At 54.5% G+C, this 16,732-nt stretch overlaps 1 protein-coding gene across 1 annotated transcript in view; it reads left to right on the top strand.

The window, feature by feature from the left end:
• Window positions 1-16,444, top strand: part of LOC140406276 (girdin-like) — a gene marked incomplete at its 3' end in the record, with an annotated part of 73,868 nt that extends 57,424 nt beyond the window's left edge. The window contains exons 10-13 of the mRNA XM_072494387.1: window positions 2,575-2,733; window positions 3,458-3,604; window positions 5,097-5,241; window positions 16,269-16,444. Coding sequence (XP_072350488.1) covers window positions 2,575-2,733; window positions 3,458-3,604; window positions 5,097-5,241; window positions 16,269-16,444 — 627 coding nt within the window. The remainder of the gene's footprint in view (window positions 1-2,574; window positions 2,734-3,457; window positions 3,605-5,096; window positions 5,242-16,268) is intronic.
• Between the last annotated feature and the right edge of the window lie 288 nt (window positions 16,445-16,732).

Below are 16,732 nucleotides of genomic sequence, written 5' to 3'. Positions count from 1 at the left end.
CCCTGTGAGAGCGAGTTCCACATTCTCCCCCACTCCCCATGGGATCGAGTCCCACATTCTCCCCCAATCCCTGTGGGAGCGAGTTCCACATTCTCCCCCACTCCCTGTGGGAGCGAGTCCCACATTCTCTCCACTCCCTGTGGGAGCGAGTTCCACATTCTCCCCCACTCCCTGTGGGAGCGAGTCCCACATTCTCTCCACTCCCTGTGGGAGCTAGTTCCACATTCTCCCCCACTCCCTGTGGGAGCGAGTCCCACATTCTCCCCACTCCCTGTGGGAGCGAGTTCCACATTCTCCCCACTCCCCGTGTGAGCGAGTCCCACATTCTCCCCACTCCTTGTGGGAGCGAGTTCCACATTCTCCCCCACTCCCTGTGGGAGCGAGTCCCACATTCTCCCCACTCCCTGTGGGAGTGAGTCTCACATTCTCCTCCACTCCCCGTGTGAGCGAGTCCCACATTCTCCCCACTCCTTGTGGGAGCGAGTCCCACATTCTCCTCACACCCCGTGGGAGCGAGTCCCACATTCTCCCCCACTCCCCGTGGGAGCGAGTCCCACATTCTCCCCCACTCACTGTGGGAGCGAGTCCCACAGTCCCCCCACTCCCCATGGGAGCGAGTCCCACATTCTCCCCCACTCCCTGAGGGAGCGAGTCCCACATTCTCCCCCACTTCCTGTGGGAGCGAGTCCCACATTCTCCCCACTCCCTGAGGGAGCGAGTCCCACATTCTCCCCCACTTCCTGTGGGAGCGAGTCCCACATTCTCCCCACTCCCTCTGGGAGCGAGTCCCACATTCTCCCCCACTCCCTGTGGGAGCGAGTCCCACATTCTCCCCCACTCCCTGTGGGAGCGAGTCCCACATTCTCCCCCACTCCCTGTGGGAGCGAGTCCCACATTCTCCCCCACTTCCTGTGGGAGCGAGTCCCACATTCTCCCCACTCCCTCTGGGAGCGAGTCCCACATTCTCCCCCAGTCCCTGAGGGAGCGAGTCCCACATTCTCCCCACTCCCTGAGGGAGCGAGTCCTACATTCTCCCCACTCCCTTTTTTGGGTGCGACGGGGAAATTTAGCACATCTTTGGACTGTGGGAGGAAACTGGAACACCCGGAGGAACCCCACGGAGACACGGGGGAGAATGTGCAGACTCCGCACAGACAGTCACCCGAGGACGGAATCGAACCCGGGTCCCGGGCGCCGTGAGGCAGCAGTGCTAACCACTGTGTCACCCTGCACTGCCAGGAAAAACACTCCGAGGTCAGGTACAGCACGGGGTTAGATACAGAGTAAAGCTCCCTCCACACTGTCCCCATCAAACACTCCCAGGACAGGTACAGCACGGGGTTAGATACAGAGTAAAGCTCCCTCTACACTGTCCCCATCAAACACTCCCAGGACAGGTACAGCATGGGGTTAGATACAGAGTAAAGCTCCCTCTACACTGTCCCCATCAAACACTCCCAGGACAGGTACAGCACGGGGTTAGATACAGAGTAAAGCTCCCTCTACACTGTCCCCATCAAGCACTCCAGGACAGGTACAGCACGGGGTTAGGTACAGAGTAAAGCTCCCTCTACACTGTCCCCATCAAACACTCCCAGGACAGGTACAGCATGGGGTTAGATACAGAGTAAAGCTCCCTCTACACTGTCCCCCATCAAACACTCCCAGGACAGGTACAGCACGGGGTTAGACACAGAGTAAAGCTCCCTCTACACTGTTCCCCATCAAACACTCCCAGGACAGGTACAGCATGGGGTTAGATACAGAGTAAAGCTCCCTCTACACTATCCCCCATCAAACACTCCCAGGACAGGTACAGCACGGGGTTAGACACAGAGTAAAGCTCCCTCTACACTGTCCCCATCAAACACTCCCAGGACAGGTACAGCATGGGGTTAGATACAGAGTAAAGCTCCCTCTACACTGTTCCCCATCAAACACTCCCAGGACAGGTACAGCACGGGGTTAGATACAGAGTAAAGCTCCCTCTACACTGTTCCCCATCAAACCCTCCCAGGAGAGGTACAGCACGGGGTTAGATACAGAGTAAAGCTCCCTCTACAAACACTCCCAGGACAGGTACAGCACGGGGTTAGATACAGAGTAAAGCTCCCTCTACACCGTCCCCATCAAACACTCCCAGGACAGGTACAGCACGTGGTTAGATACAGAGTAAAGCTCCCTCTACACTGTCCCCCATCAAACACTCCCAGGACAGGTACAGCACGGGGTTAGATACAGAGTAAAGCTCCCTCTACACTGTCCCCATCAAACACCCCCAGGACAGGTTCAGCACTGGGTTAGATACAGAGTAAAGCTCCCTCTACACTGTCCCCATCAAACACCCCCAGGACAGGTACAGCATGGGGTTAGATACAGAGTAAAGCTCCCTCTACACTGTCCCCATCAAACACTCCCAGGACAGGTACAGCACGGGGTTAGATACAGAGTAAAGCTCCCTCTACACTGTCCCCCATCAAACACTCCCAGGACAGGTACAGCATGGTGTTAAATACCGAGTAAAGTTCCCTCTACATTTCCCTGAGCTGAGTTGCTTGTCTCTGTCTCCCTCAGAACCGGGAGCTGGTGTTGGAGGCGCGTGCCATCAGAATGTACCGGGATGAGGTGGACGTCCTGCGGGAGAAGGCCACTCGCGTGGACAGGCTCCAGAGTGAGGTTAAGGCCTACAAGGAACGCCTGAACAGCATCGAGTTCTACAGGGGGAAGGTGGAGGTGGGTCTCCAATGGGAGGGGGAGGGATGCTGGCAGAAGGGGAGAGGACTCGGGGAGGCGTGGGGGAGGGAATATCTGGGGACGAGGTGAGGAAAGTGAGGGATTATTAAGCCCACAACTCCCGGAACCTGAAATCGCCTTACTAATCCCTCAGCTAGTTTGGCCTTCGGGGTGGGCACATTTGACCTCAGTACCATTGCGGATGCGGGTGGAGTGGGCCGGGAAGATTAACCAGCATTCCCAGAGAGCCTGGAAGGCGAGTAACACCTCGGGGCCGCCAAGACCTCAACCGGTGTTATTATCAATGAAAAAACAGTTTATTGCAATGTTGCTGTGGGATCTGACTGTGCAAACATTGGCACCTTCGCCGTCCTGTCACTGTGGCCGGTAAGAGCGCGCGCGAGGCCTGCATTAGCCAGGGTGGACGATGGCTTCCGCAGGCGAATAGCCTAACGGCTGGTTCCCCGGCAGAAGGCGACAGCGAGACTGGGGTTGGGTGTTCACGCTGCGCAGGAGGAGCGGGTCAGCAGGCTCTGGGAGAAGGCAGGGAGGTGCAATGGAGGGGCTCGGAAGGGAGAGGGGATGAGGCGATGCGAGGAGGCAGAGGGGGGGAGTTTGGCTGAGTGGAAACAGTGGGGTTATGGGTGGGCGGGGGGTGGGGGGGCAGTTTTTAACCCCTCGGTGTAATGGGACGGTCTTGTTTCACCCCCGCCCCCTGCCGCAGGAGGAGCGAGAGTACAGCAGGGCTCTGCTGGAGACAAAGGCCATGCTGGAGGAGCAACTGGAGGCGGCCCGCTCTCGCTGTGACAAGCTCCACGAGCTGGAGAAGGAGAACCTCGTGCTCCGAGCCGGATTGCAAGACTTTGAGATGGTGAGGGGTGGGGGGGGGGGGCGCGCGGTGGGGGTGGGGGGGGTGGGGGGGGGGGGGGGGTGGTGGGGGGGCGGTGGGGGGGGGGGGGTGGAGGGGGGGGGGGGGGTGCCGAGGTCGGGGGGAGGGGTGGCGAAATGGAGGGAGGGTGCGGGGGACAGGAATAGGAGTATCACACCTCAGTCGCGACTGTGCGCGGACCAGAGACCGAGGCGTAAATGATCTCACCCCCCCCCCCCCCCCCCCCCCCCCCGCTGGACCGAGGTGTTGGAGTTGGTGTGACCTCGGTGCAGAGAACTGACTTCACTCCGTAACACTTGAGCGAAACAATCTCTTCACCATTTGGAGGGGGGGGGGGGGGGTCTGGATGTGAGCGGAGGAGGCAGAACTCACGCCTCTGTGTCCAAAATTCACCACCTGCCTCCCAAACACCACTTTGATCTCCCGGTTCCCCAGGATTGTGGAGCCTCACTGGCTAGGCCCAGGATTTATCGCACCTCCCTAAAGCCCCTCGAGGAGGTGGTGGGTGAGCCGCCATCTTGAACCCGCCGCAGTCCCCGTGTGGGGTGGGCACACCCACCGTGCTGTTAGGGAGGGAGTTCCCAGGATTTCGACGCCGGCCACAGCGAAGGAACGGCCGATATATTTCCGAGTCGGAGCGGCTCGGAGGGGGGGACTCGCAGGCGGTGGTGTTCCCCGTGTGTCTGCTGCTGCCCTCGTCCTTCTAGACGGTAGAGGTGGCGGGTTTGGAAGGCGCTGTCGAAGGCGAGTGGCTGCGGGGAGTCTTGTAGACGGTGCGCACGGCTGCCGCTGTGCGTCGGGGGCGGAGGGAGTGAATGTTGAAGGTGGGATCAAAGAACCACATAATAGAAACCCTACAGCGTAGAAGGAGGCCATTCGGCCCATCGTTTCTGCACCGAGCCTCTGGAAGAGCATCCTTTCTAGGCCCACCACCCGCCCTATTTCATAACCTTACAACCCCACCTCACCTGCACATCTTTGGACTGTGGGAGGAAACCGGCGCACCCGGAGGAAACCCACGCAGAGACGGGGAGAACGTGCAGACTCCGCGCAGACAGTGACCCAGCGGGGAATCGAAGCTGGGACACTGGCGCCGTGAGGCAACAGTGCGATCCACCGGGCCACCGTCCCGTCCTGAAAAAGCGGGGCTGCTGTGTCCTGGACGGTGTCGAGCTTCTCGAGTGTTGTTGGGAGCCGCGCTCATCCAGGCGAGTGGAGAGTATTCCCTCACACTCCTGACTTGTGTCCTTGTAGATGGTGGACAGGCTTTGGGGGGAGTCAGGAGGTGAGTTACTCTCCGCAGGATTCCCAGCCTCTGACCTGCTCTGGTAGCCACAGTATTAATGTGGCTGGGCCCAGCTCAGTTTCTGATCAATGGTGACGCTGAAGGGCGAGTTGTGCATTCGGCGGGATTAACCAACGTATTTAGTTTTCTTTGGACCCGATTAAAGTTGCCGAGAATTTCCCACAACAGGAACGAGAAGCGGATCGACAAAGGATCGAAGATCTGGTCGAGGAAAACCTCAGCCTGGAGATGGCGTGGAAGCAGGGACTCGGCCAATCACTCCAGCTCAGCGGGACGATGGAGGTGACCACAGAGGATTTTCCACACTCCGAACGTAAGGAACAGCCCAGACCTTACATCACACCGTCCCCCATCAATCACTCCCAGCACAGGTACAGCACGGGGTTAGATACAGTGTAAAGCTCCCTCTACACTGTCCCAATCAAACTCTCCCAGGACAGGTACAGCACGGGGTTAGATACAGTGTAAAGCTCCCTCTACACTGTCCCCCATCAAACACTCCCAGCACAGGTACAGCACGGGGTTAGATACAGAGTAAAGCTCCCTCTACACTGTCCCCATCAAACACTCCCAGGACAGGTACAGCACAGGGTTAGATACAGAGTAAAGCTTCCTCTACACTGTCCCCCATCAATCACTCCCAGCACAGGTACAGCACGGGGTTAGATACAGTGTAAAGCTCCCTCTACACTGTCCCCCATCAAACACTCCCAGCACAGGTACAGCACGGGGTTAGATACAGAGTAAAGCTCCCTCTACACTGTCCCCATCAAACACTCCCAGGACAGGTACAGCACAGGGTTAGATACAGAGTAAAGCTCCCTCTACACTGTCCCCCATCAAACACTCCCAGGACAGGTACAGCACGGGGGTTAGATACAGAGTAAAGCTCCCTCTACACTGTCCCCATCAAACACTCCCAGGACAGGTACAGCACGGGGGTTAGATACAGAGTAAAGCTCCCTCTACACTGTCCCCATCAAACACTCCCGGGACAGGTACAGCACGGGGTTAGATACAGAGTAAAGCTCCCTCTACACCGTCCCCCATCAAACACTCCCAGGACAGGTACAGCACAGGGTTAGATACAGAGTAAAGCTCCCTCTACACTGTCCCCATCAAACACTCCCAGGACAGGTACAGCACGGGGTTAGATACAGAGTAAAGCTCCCTCTACACTGTCTCCATCAAACACTCCCAGGACAGGTACAGCACGGGGTTAGATACAGAGTAAAGCTCCCTCTGTACTGTCCCCATCAAACACTCCCAGGACAGGTACAGCACGGGGTTAGATACAGAGTAAAGCTCCCTCTACACTGTCTCCATCAAACACTCCCAGGACAGGTACAGCACGGGGTTAGATACAGAGTAAAGCTCCCTCTACACTGTCTCCATCAAACACTCCCAGGACAGGTACAGCACGGGGTTAGATACAGAGTAAAGCTCCCTCTACACCGTCCCCCATCAAACACTCCCAGGACAGGTACAGCACAGGGTTAGATACAGAGTAAAGCTCCCTCTACACTGTCCCCATCAAACACTCCCAGGACAGGTACAGCACGGGGTTAGATACAGAGTAAAGCTCCCTCTACACTGTCTCCATCAAACACTCCCAGGACAGGTACAGCACGGGGTTAGATACAGAGTAAAGCTCCCTCTGTACTGTCCCCATCAAACACTCCCAGGACAGGTACAGCACGGGGTTAGATACAGAGTAAAGCTCCCTCTACACTGTCTCCATCAAACACTCCCAGGACAGGTACAGCACGGGGTTAGATACAGAGTAAAGCTCCCTCTACACTGTCTCCATCAAACACTCCCAGGACAGGTACAGCACAGGGTTAGATACAGAGTAAAGCTCCCTCTACACCGTCCCCATCAAACACTCCCAGGACAGGTACAGCACAGGGTTAGATACAGAGTAAAGCTCCCTCTACATTGTCCCCATCAAACACTCCCAGGACAGGTACAGCACGGGGTTAGATACAGAGTAAAGCACCCTCTACACTGTCCCCATCAAACACTCCCAGTACAGGTACAGCACGGGGTTAGATACAGAGTAAAGCACCCTCTACACTGTCCCCATCAAACACTCCCAGGACAGGTACAGCACGGGGTTAGATACAGAGTAAAGCTCCCTCTACACTGTCCCCATCAAACACTCCCAGGACAGGTACAGCACGGGGTTAGATACAGAGTAAAGCTCCCTCTACACTGTCCCCATCAAACACTCCCAGGACAGGTACAGCACGGGGTTAGATACAGAGTAAAGCTCCCTCTACACTGTCCCCATGAAACACTCCCAGGACAGATACAGCACGGGGTTAGATACAGAGTAAAGCTCCCTCTACACTGTCCTCATCAAACACTCCCAGGACAGGTACAGCACGGGGTTAGATACAGAGTAAAGCTCCCTCTACACTGTCCCCATCAAACACTCCCAGGACAGGTACAGCACGGGGTTAGATACAGAGTAAAGCTCCCTCTACACTGTCCCCATCTAACACTCCCAGGACAGGTACAGCACGGGGTTAGATACAGAGTAAAGCTCCCTCTACACTGTCCCCATCAAACACTCCCAGGACAGGTACAGCACGGGGTTAGATACAGAGTAAAGCTCCCTCTACACTGTCCCCATCTAACACTCCCAGGACAGGTACAGCACGGGGTTAGATACAGAGTAAAGCTCCCTCTACACTGTCCCCATCTAACACTCCCAGGACAGGTACAGCACGGGGCTAGAGACAGAGTAAAGCTCCCACTACACTGTCCTCATCAAACACTCCCAGGACAGGTACAGCACGGGGTTAGATACAGAGTAAAGCTCCCTGTACACTGTCCTCATCAAACACTCCCAGGACAGGTACAGCACGGGGTTAGATACAGAGTAAAGCTCCCTCTACACTGTCCCCATCAAACACTCCCAGGACAGGTACAACACGGGGTTAGATACAGAGTAAAGCTCCCTCTACACTGTCCCCATCAAACACTCCCAGGACAGGTACAACACGGGGTTAGATACAGAGTAAAGCTCCCTCTACACTGTCCCCATCAAACACTCCCAGGACAGGTACAACACGGGGTTAGATACAGAGTAAAGCTCCCTCTACACTGTCCCCATCAAACACTCCCTGGACAGGTACAGCACGGGGTTAGATACAGAGTAAAGCTCCCTGTACACTGTCCCCATCAAACACTCCCAGGACAGGTACAGCACGGGGTTAGATACAGAGTAAAGCTCCCTCTACACTGTCCCCATCAAACACTCCCAGGACAGGTACAGCACGGGGTTAGACACAGAGTAAAGCTCCCTCTACACTGTCCCCATCAAACACTCCCTGGACAGTTACAGCACGGGGTCAGATACAGAGTAAAGCTCCCTCCACACCGTCCCCCATCAAACACTCCCGGGACAGGTACAGCACGGGGTTAGATACAGAGTAAAGCTCCCTGTACACTGTCCCCATCAAACACTCCCAGGACAGGTACAGCACGGGGTTAGATACAGAGTAAAGCTCCCTCTGCACTGCCCCCTTCAAACACTCCCAGGACAGGTACAGCACGGGGTAAGATACAGAGTAAAGCTCCCTCTACACTGTCCCCATCAAACACTCCCGGGACAGGTACAGCACGGGGTTAGACACAGAGTAAAGCTCCCTCTACACTGTCCCCCATCAAACACTCCCAGGACAGGTACAACACGGGGTTAGATACAGAGTAAAGCTCCCTCTACACTGTCCCTATCAAACACTCCCAGGACAGGTACAGCACGGGGTTAGATACAGAGTAAAGCTCCCTCTACACTGTCCCCAGCAAACACTCCCAGGACAGGTACAACACGGGGTTAGATACAGAGTAAAGCTCCCTCTACACTGTCCCTATCAAACACTCCCAGGACAGGTACAACACGGGGTTAGATACAGAGTAAAGCTCCCTCTACACTGTCCCCATCAAACACTCCCAGGACAGGTACAGCACGGGGTTAGATACAGAGTAAAGCTCCATCTACATCGTCCCCATCAAACACTCCCAGGACAGGTACAGCACGCGGTTAGATACAGAGTAAAGCTCCCTCTACACTGTCCCCATCAAACACTCCCAGGACAGGTACAGCACGGGGTTAGATACAGAGTAAAGCTCCCTCTATACTGTCCCCATCAAACACTCCCAGGACAGGTACAGCACGGGGTTAGATACAGAGTAAAGCTCACTCTACACTGTCCCCATCAAACACTCCCAGGACAGGTACAGCACGGGGTTAGACACAGAGTAAAGCTCCCTCTACACAGTCCCCATCAAACACTCCCTGGACAGTTACAGCACGGGGTCAGATACAGAGTAAAGCTCCCTCCACACCGTCCCCCATCAAACACTCCCGGGACAGGTACAGCACGGGGTTAGATACAGAGTAAAGCTCCCTGTACACTGTCCCCATCAAACACTCCCAGGACAGGTACAGCACGGGGTTAGATACAGAGTAAAGCTCCCTCTGCACTGCCCCCATCAAACACTCCCAGGACAGGTACAGCACGGGGTTAGATACAGAGTGAAGCTCCCTCTACACTGTCCCCATCAAACACTCCCAGGACAGGTACAGCACGGGGTTAGATACAGAGTGAAGCTCCCTCTACACTGTCCCCATCAAACACTCCCAGGACAGGTACAGCACGGGGTTACATACAGTGTAAAGCTCCCTCTACACCGTCCCCCATCAAACACTCCCAGGACAGGTACAGCACGGGGTTAGATACAGAGTAAAGCTCCCTCTACACTGTCCCCATCAAACACTCCCAGGACAGGTACAGCACGGGGTTAGATACAGAGTAAAGCTCCCTCCACACTCTCCTCATCAAACACTCCCAGGACAGGTACAGCACGGGGTTAGATACAGAGTAAAGCTCCCTCTACACTGTCCCCATCAAACACTCCCAGGACAGGTACAGCACGGGGTTAGATACAGAGTAAAGCTCCCTCTACACTGTCCCCCATCAAACACTCCCAGGACAGGGACAGCACGGGGTTAGATACAGAGTAAAGCTCCCTCTACACTGTCCCCATCAAACACTCCCAGGACAGGTACAGCACGGGGTTAGATACAGAGTAAAGCTTCCTCTACACTGTCCCCCATCAAACACTCCCAGGACAGGTACAGCACGGGGTTAGATACAGAGTAAAGCTCCCTCTACACTGTCCCCATCAAACACTCCCAGGACAGGTACAGCACTGGGTTAGATACAGAGTAAAGCTCCCTCTACACTGTCCCCATCAAACACTCCCAGGACAGGTACAGCACAGGGTTAGATACAGAGTAAAGCTCCCTCTACACTGTCCCCATCAAACACTCCCAGGACATGTACAGCACGGGGTTAGATACAGAGTAAAGCTCCCTCTACACTGTCCCCATCAAACACTCCCAGGACAGGTACAGCACGGGGCTAGATACAGAGTAAAGCTCCCACTACACTGTCCTCATCAAACACTCCCAGGACAGGTACAGCACGGGGTTAGATACAGAGTAAAGCTCCCTGTACACTGTCCTCATCAAACACTCCCAGGACAGGTACAGCACGGGGTTAGATACAGAGTAAAGCTCCCTCTACACTGTCCCCATCAAACACTCCCAGGACAGGTACAACACGGGGTTAGATACAGAGTAAAGCTCCCTCTACACTGTCCCCATCAAACACTCCCAGGACAGGTACAACACGGGGTTAGATACAGAGTAAAGCTCCCTCTACACTGTCCCCATCAAACACTCCCAGGACAGGTACAACACGGGGTTAGATACAGAGTAAAGCTCCCTCTACACTGTCCCCATCAAACACTCCCTGGACAGGTACAGCACGGGGTTAGATACAGAGTAAAGCTCCCTGTACACTGTCCCCATCAAACACTCCCAGGACAGGTACAGCACGGGGTTAGATACAGAGTAAAGCTCCCTCTACACTGTCCCCATCAAACACTCCCAGGACAGGTACAGCACGGGGTTAGACACAGAGTAAAGCTCCCTCTACACTGTCCCCATCAAACACTCCCTGGACAGTTACAGCACGGGGTCAGATACAGAGTAAAGCTCCCTCCACACCGTCCCCCATCAAACACTCCCGGGACAGGTACAGCACGGGGTTAGATACAGAGTAAAGCTCCCTGTACACTGTCCCCATCAAACACTCCCAGGACAGGTACAGCACGGGGTTAGATACAGAGTAAAGCTCCCTCTGCACTGCCCCCTTCAAACACTCCCAGGACAGGTACAGCACGGGGTAAGATACAGAGTAAAGCTCCCTCTACACTGTCCCCATCAAACACTCCCGGGACAGGTACAGCACGGGGTTAGACACAGAGTAAAGCTCCCTCTACACTGTCCCCCATCAAACACTCCCAGGACAGGTACAACACGGGGTTAGATACAGAGTAAAGCTCCCTCTACACTGTCCCTATCAAACACTCCCAGGACAGGTACAGCACGGGGTTAGATACAGAGTAAAGCTCCCTCTACACTGTCCCCAGCAAACACTCCCAGGACAGGTACAACACGGGGTTAGATACAGAGTAAAGCTCCCTCTACACTGTCCCTATCAAACACTCCCAGGACAGGTACAACACGGGGTTAGATACAGAGTAAAGCTCCCTCCACACTGTCCCCATCAAACACTCCCAGGACAGGTACAGCACGGGGTTAGATACAGAGTAAAGCTCCCTGTACACTGTCCCCATCAAACACTCCCAGGACAGGTACAACACGGGGTTAGATACAGAGTAAAGCTCCCTCTACACTGTCCCCATCAAACACTCCCTGGACAGGTACAGCACGGGGTTAGATACAGAGTAAAGCTCCCTGTACACTGTCCCCATCAAACACTCCCAGGACAGGTACAGCACGGGGTTAGATACAGAGTAAAGCTCCCTCTACACTGTCCCCATCAAACACTCCCAGGACAGGTACAGCACGGGGTTAGACACAGAGTAAAGCTCCCTCTACACAGTCCCCATCAAACACTCCCTGGACAGTTACAGCACGGGGTCAGATACAGAGTAAAGCTCCCTCCACACCGTCCCCCATCAAACACTCCCGGGACAGGTACAGCACAGGGTTAGATACAGAGTAAAGCTCCCTGTACACTGTCCCCATCAAACACTCCCAGGACAGGTACAGCACGGGGTTAGATACAGAGTAAAGCTCCCTCTGCACTGCCCCCATCAAACACTCCCAGGACAGGTACAGCACGGGGTTAGATACAGAGTGAAGCTCCCTCTACACTGTCCCCATCAAACACTCCCAGGACAGGTACAGCACGGGGTTAGATACAGAGTGAAGCTCCCTCTACACTGTCCCCATCAAACACTCCCAGGACAGGTACAGCACGGGGTTACATACAGTGTAAAGCTCCCTCTACACCGTCCCCCATCAAACACTCCCAGGACAGGTACAGCACGGGGTTAGATACAGAGTAAAGCTCCCTCTACACTGTCCCCATCAAACACTCCCAGGACAGGTACAGCACGGGGTTAGATACAGAGTAAAGCTCCCTCCACACTCTCCTCATCAAACACTCCCAGGACAGGTACAGCACGGGGTTAGATACAGAGTAAAGCTCCCTCTACACTGTCCCCATCAAACACTCCCAGGACAGGTACAGCACGGGGTTAGATACAGAGTAAAGCTCCCTCTACACTGTCCCCCATCAAACACTCCCAGGACAGGGACAGCACGGGGTTAGATACAGAGTAAAGCTCCCTCTACACTGTCCCCATCAAACACTCCCAGGACAGGTACAGCACGGGGTTAGATACAGAGTAAAGCTTCCTCTACACTGTCCCCCATCAAACACTCCCAGGACAGGTACAGCACGGGGTTAGATACAGAGTAAAGCTCCCTCTACACTGTCCCCATCAAACACTCCCAGGACAGGTACAGCACTGGGTTAGATACAGAGTAAAGCTCCCTCTACACTGTCCCCATCAAACACTCCCAGGACAGGTACAGCACAGGGTTAGATACAGAGTAAGGCTCCCTCTACACTGTCCCCATCAAACACTCCCAGGACATGTACAGCACGGGGTTAGATACAGAGTAAAGCTCCCTCTACACTGTCCCCATCAAACACTCCCAGCACAGGTACAGCACGGGGTTAGATACAGAGTAAAGCTCCCTCTACACTGTCTCCATCAAACACTCCCAGGACAGGTACAGCACGGGGTTAGATACAGAGTAAAGCTCCCTCTACACTGTCCCCATCAAACACTCCCAGGGCAGGTACAGCACGGGGTTAGATACAGAGTAAAGCTCCCTCTACACTGTCCCCATCAAACACTCCCAGGACAGGTACAGCACTGGGTTAGATACAGAGTAAAGCTCCCTCTACACTGTCCCCGTCAAACACTCCCAGGACAGGTACAGCACGGAGTTAGATACAGAGTAAAGCTCCCTCTACACTGTCCCCATCAAACACTCCCAGGACAGGTACAGCACGGGGTTAGATACACAGTAAAGCTCCCTCTACACTGTCCCCGTCAAACACTCCCAGGACAGGTACAGCACGGAGTTAGATACAGAGTAAAGCTCCCTCTACACTGTCCCCATCAAACACTCCCAGGACAGGTACAGCACGGGGTTAGATACAGAGTAAAGCTCCCTCTACACTGTCCCCATCAAACACTCCCAGGACAGGTACAGCACGGGGTTAGATACAGAGTAAAGCTCCCTCTACACTGTCCCCATCAAACACTCCCAGGACAGGTACAGCACGGGGTTAGATACAGAGTAAAACTCCCTCTACACTGTCCCCATCAAACACTCCCAGGACAGGTACAGCACGGGGTTAGATACAGAGTAAAGCTCCCTCTACACTGTCCCCATCAAACACTTCCAGCACAGGTACAGCACGGGGTTAGATACAGAGTAAAGCTCCCTCTACACTGTCTCCATCAAACACTCCCAGGACAGGTACAGCACGGGGTTAGATACAGAGTAAAGCTCCCTCTACACTGTCCCCATCAAACACTCCCAGGACAGGTACAGCACGGGGTTAGATACAGAGTAAAGCTCCCTCTACACTGTCCCCGTCAAACACTCCCAGGACAGGTACAGCACGGAGTTAGATACAGAGTAAAGCTCCCTCTACACTGTCCCCATCAAACACTCCCAGGACAGGTACAGCACGGGGTTAGAAACAGAGTAAAGCTCTCTCTACACTGTCCCCATCAAATACTCCCAGGACAGGTACAGCACGGGGTTAGATACAGAGTAAAGCTCCCTCTACACTGTCCCCATCAAACACTCCCAGGACAGGTACAGCACGGGGTTAGATACAGAGTAAAGCTCCCTCTCCACTGTCCCCATCAAACACTCCCAGGACAGGTACAGCACGGGGTTAGATACAGAGTGAAGCTCCCTCTACACTGTCCCCATCAAACACTCCCAGGACAGGTACAGCACGGGGTTACATACAGTGTAAAGCTCCCTCTACACCGTCCCCCATCAAACACTCCCAGGACAGGTACAGCACGGGGTTAGATACAGAGTAAAGCTCCCTCTACACTGTCCCCATCAAACACTCCCAGGACAGGTACAGCACGGGGTTAGATACAGAGTAAAGCTCCCTCCACACTCTCCTCATCAAACACTCCCAGGACAGGTACAGCACGGGGTTAGATACAGAGTAAAGCTCCCTCTACACTGTCCCCATCAAACACTCCCAGGACAGGTACAGCACGGGGTTAGATACAGAGTAAAGCTCCCTCTACACTGTCCCCCATCAAACACTCCCAGGACAGGGACAGCACGGGGTTAGATACAGAGTAAAGCTCCCTCTACACTGTCCCCATCAAACACTCCCAGGACAGGTACAGCACGGGGTTAGATACAGAGTAAAGCTTCCTCTACACTGTCCCCCATCAAATACTCCCAGGACAGGTACAGCACGGGGTTAGATACAGAGTAAAGCTCCCTCTACACTGTCCCCATCAAACACTCCCAGGACAGGTACAGCACTGGGTTAGATACAGAGTAAAGCTCCCTCTACACTGTCCCCATCAAACACTCCCAGGACAGGTACAGCACAGGGTTAGATACAGAGTAAAGCTCCCTCTACACTGTCCCCATCAAACACTCCCAGGACATGTACAGCACGGGGTTAGATACAGAGTAAAGCTCCCTCTACACTGTCCCCATCAAACACTCCCAGCACAGGTACAGCACGGGGTTAGATACAGAGTAAAGCTCCCTCTACACTGTCTCCATCAAACACTCCCAGGACAGGTACAGCACGGGGTTAGATACAGAGTAAAGCTCCCTCTACACTGTCCCCATCAAACACTCCCAGGGCAGGTACAGCACGGGGTTAGATACAGAGTAAAGCTCCCTCTACACTGTCCCCATCAAACACTCCCAGGACAGGTACAGCACTGGGTTAGATACAGAGTAAAGCTCCCTCTACACTGTCCCCGTCAAACACTCCCAGGACAGGTACAGCACGGAGTTAGATACAGAGTAAAGCTCCCTCTACACTGTCCCCATCAAACACTCCCAGGACAGGTACAGCACGGGGTTAGATACACAGTAAAGCTCCCTCTACACTGTCCCCGTCAAACACTCCCAGGACAGGTACAGCACGGAGTTAGATACAGAGTAAAGCTCCCTCTACACTGTCCCCATCAAACACTCCCAGGACAGGTACAGCACGGGGTTAGATACACAGTAAAGCTCCCTCTACACTGTCCCCATCAAACACTCCCAGGACAGGTACAGCACGGGGTTAGAAACAGAGTGAAGCTCCCTCTACACTGTCCCCATCAAACACTCCCAGGGCAAGTACAGCACGGGGTTAGATACAGGGTAAAGCTCCCTCTACACTGTCCCCATCAAACACTCCCAGGACAGGTACAGCACGGGGTTAGACACAGAGTAAAGCTCCCTCTACACAGTCCCCATCAAACACTCCCTGGACAGTTACAGCACGGGGTCAGATACAGAGTAAAGCTCCCTCCACACCGTCCCCCATCAAACACTCCCGGGACAGGTACAGCACAGGGTTAGATACAGAGTAAAGCTCCCTGTACACTGTCCCCATCAAACACTCCCAGGACAGGTACAGCACGGGGTTAGATACAGAGTAAAGCTCCCTCTGCACTGCCCCCATCAAACACTCCCAGGACAGGTACAGCACGGGGTTAGATACAGAGTGAAGCTCCCTCTACACTGTCCCCATCAAACACTCCCAGGACAGGTACAGCACGGGGTTAGATACAGAGTGAAGCTCCCTCTACACTGTCCCCATCAAACACTCCCAGGACAGGTACTGAACGCACTCTGAAGTCACTCTCTGTGCTATCTTACAGTTATTGAGAAGCCTCTCAGTTATGAGGTCCATGAAGTGACGTCAGCCCAGTTGATGACTGTGGAACGGGAGAATCAGGATCTCCGGCGGAGGGAGGAACAGTTCCGAGTGGCCAGTGTTGATTCCAGTACCAAAATCCTCAACCTGGAGAACGAGAACCAGCAACTCCAGAGAGCGGTAAATACAGTCCCGAATTCCTCACCGTCCCCTCGGCACCTCCCCACTGACAATCACTGGGGTACGGGTTCCACACACACCGACTCTCACTGGGGTACGGGTCCCACACACACTGACTCTCACTGGGGTACGGGTCCCACACACACTGACTCTCACTGGGGTACGGGTTCCACACACACTGACTCTCACTGGGGTACGGGTCCCACACACACTGACTCTCACTGGGGTACGGGTCCCACACACACTGACTCTCACTGGGGTACGGGTCCCACACACACTGACTCTCAC

Source organism: Scyliorhinus torazame, unplaced genomic scaffold (assembly GCF_047496885.1).
Source record: "Scyliorhinus torazame isolate Kashiwa2021f unplaced genomic scaffold, sScyTor2.1 scaffold_401, whole genome shotgun sequence".
NCBI lineage: Eukaryota > Metazoa > Chordata > Chondrichthyes > Carcharhiniformes > Scyliorhinidae > Scyliorhinus > Scyliorhinus torazame.
The sequence above is the reverse complement of the archived record's forward strand: the minus strand, read 5'-3'. Positions and strand labels throughout refer to the sequence as shown.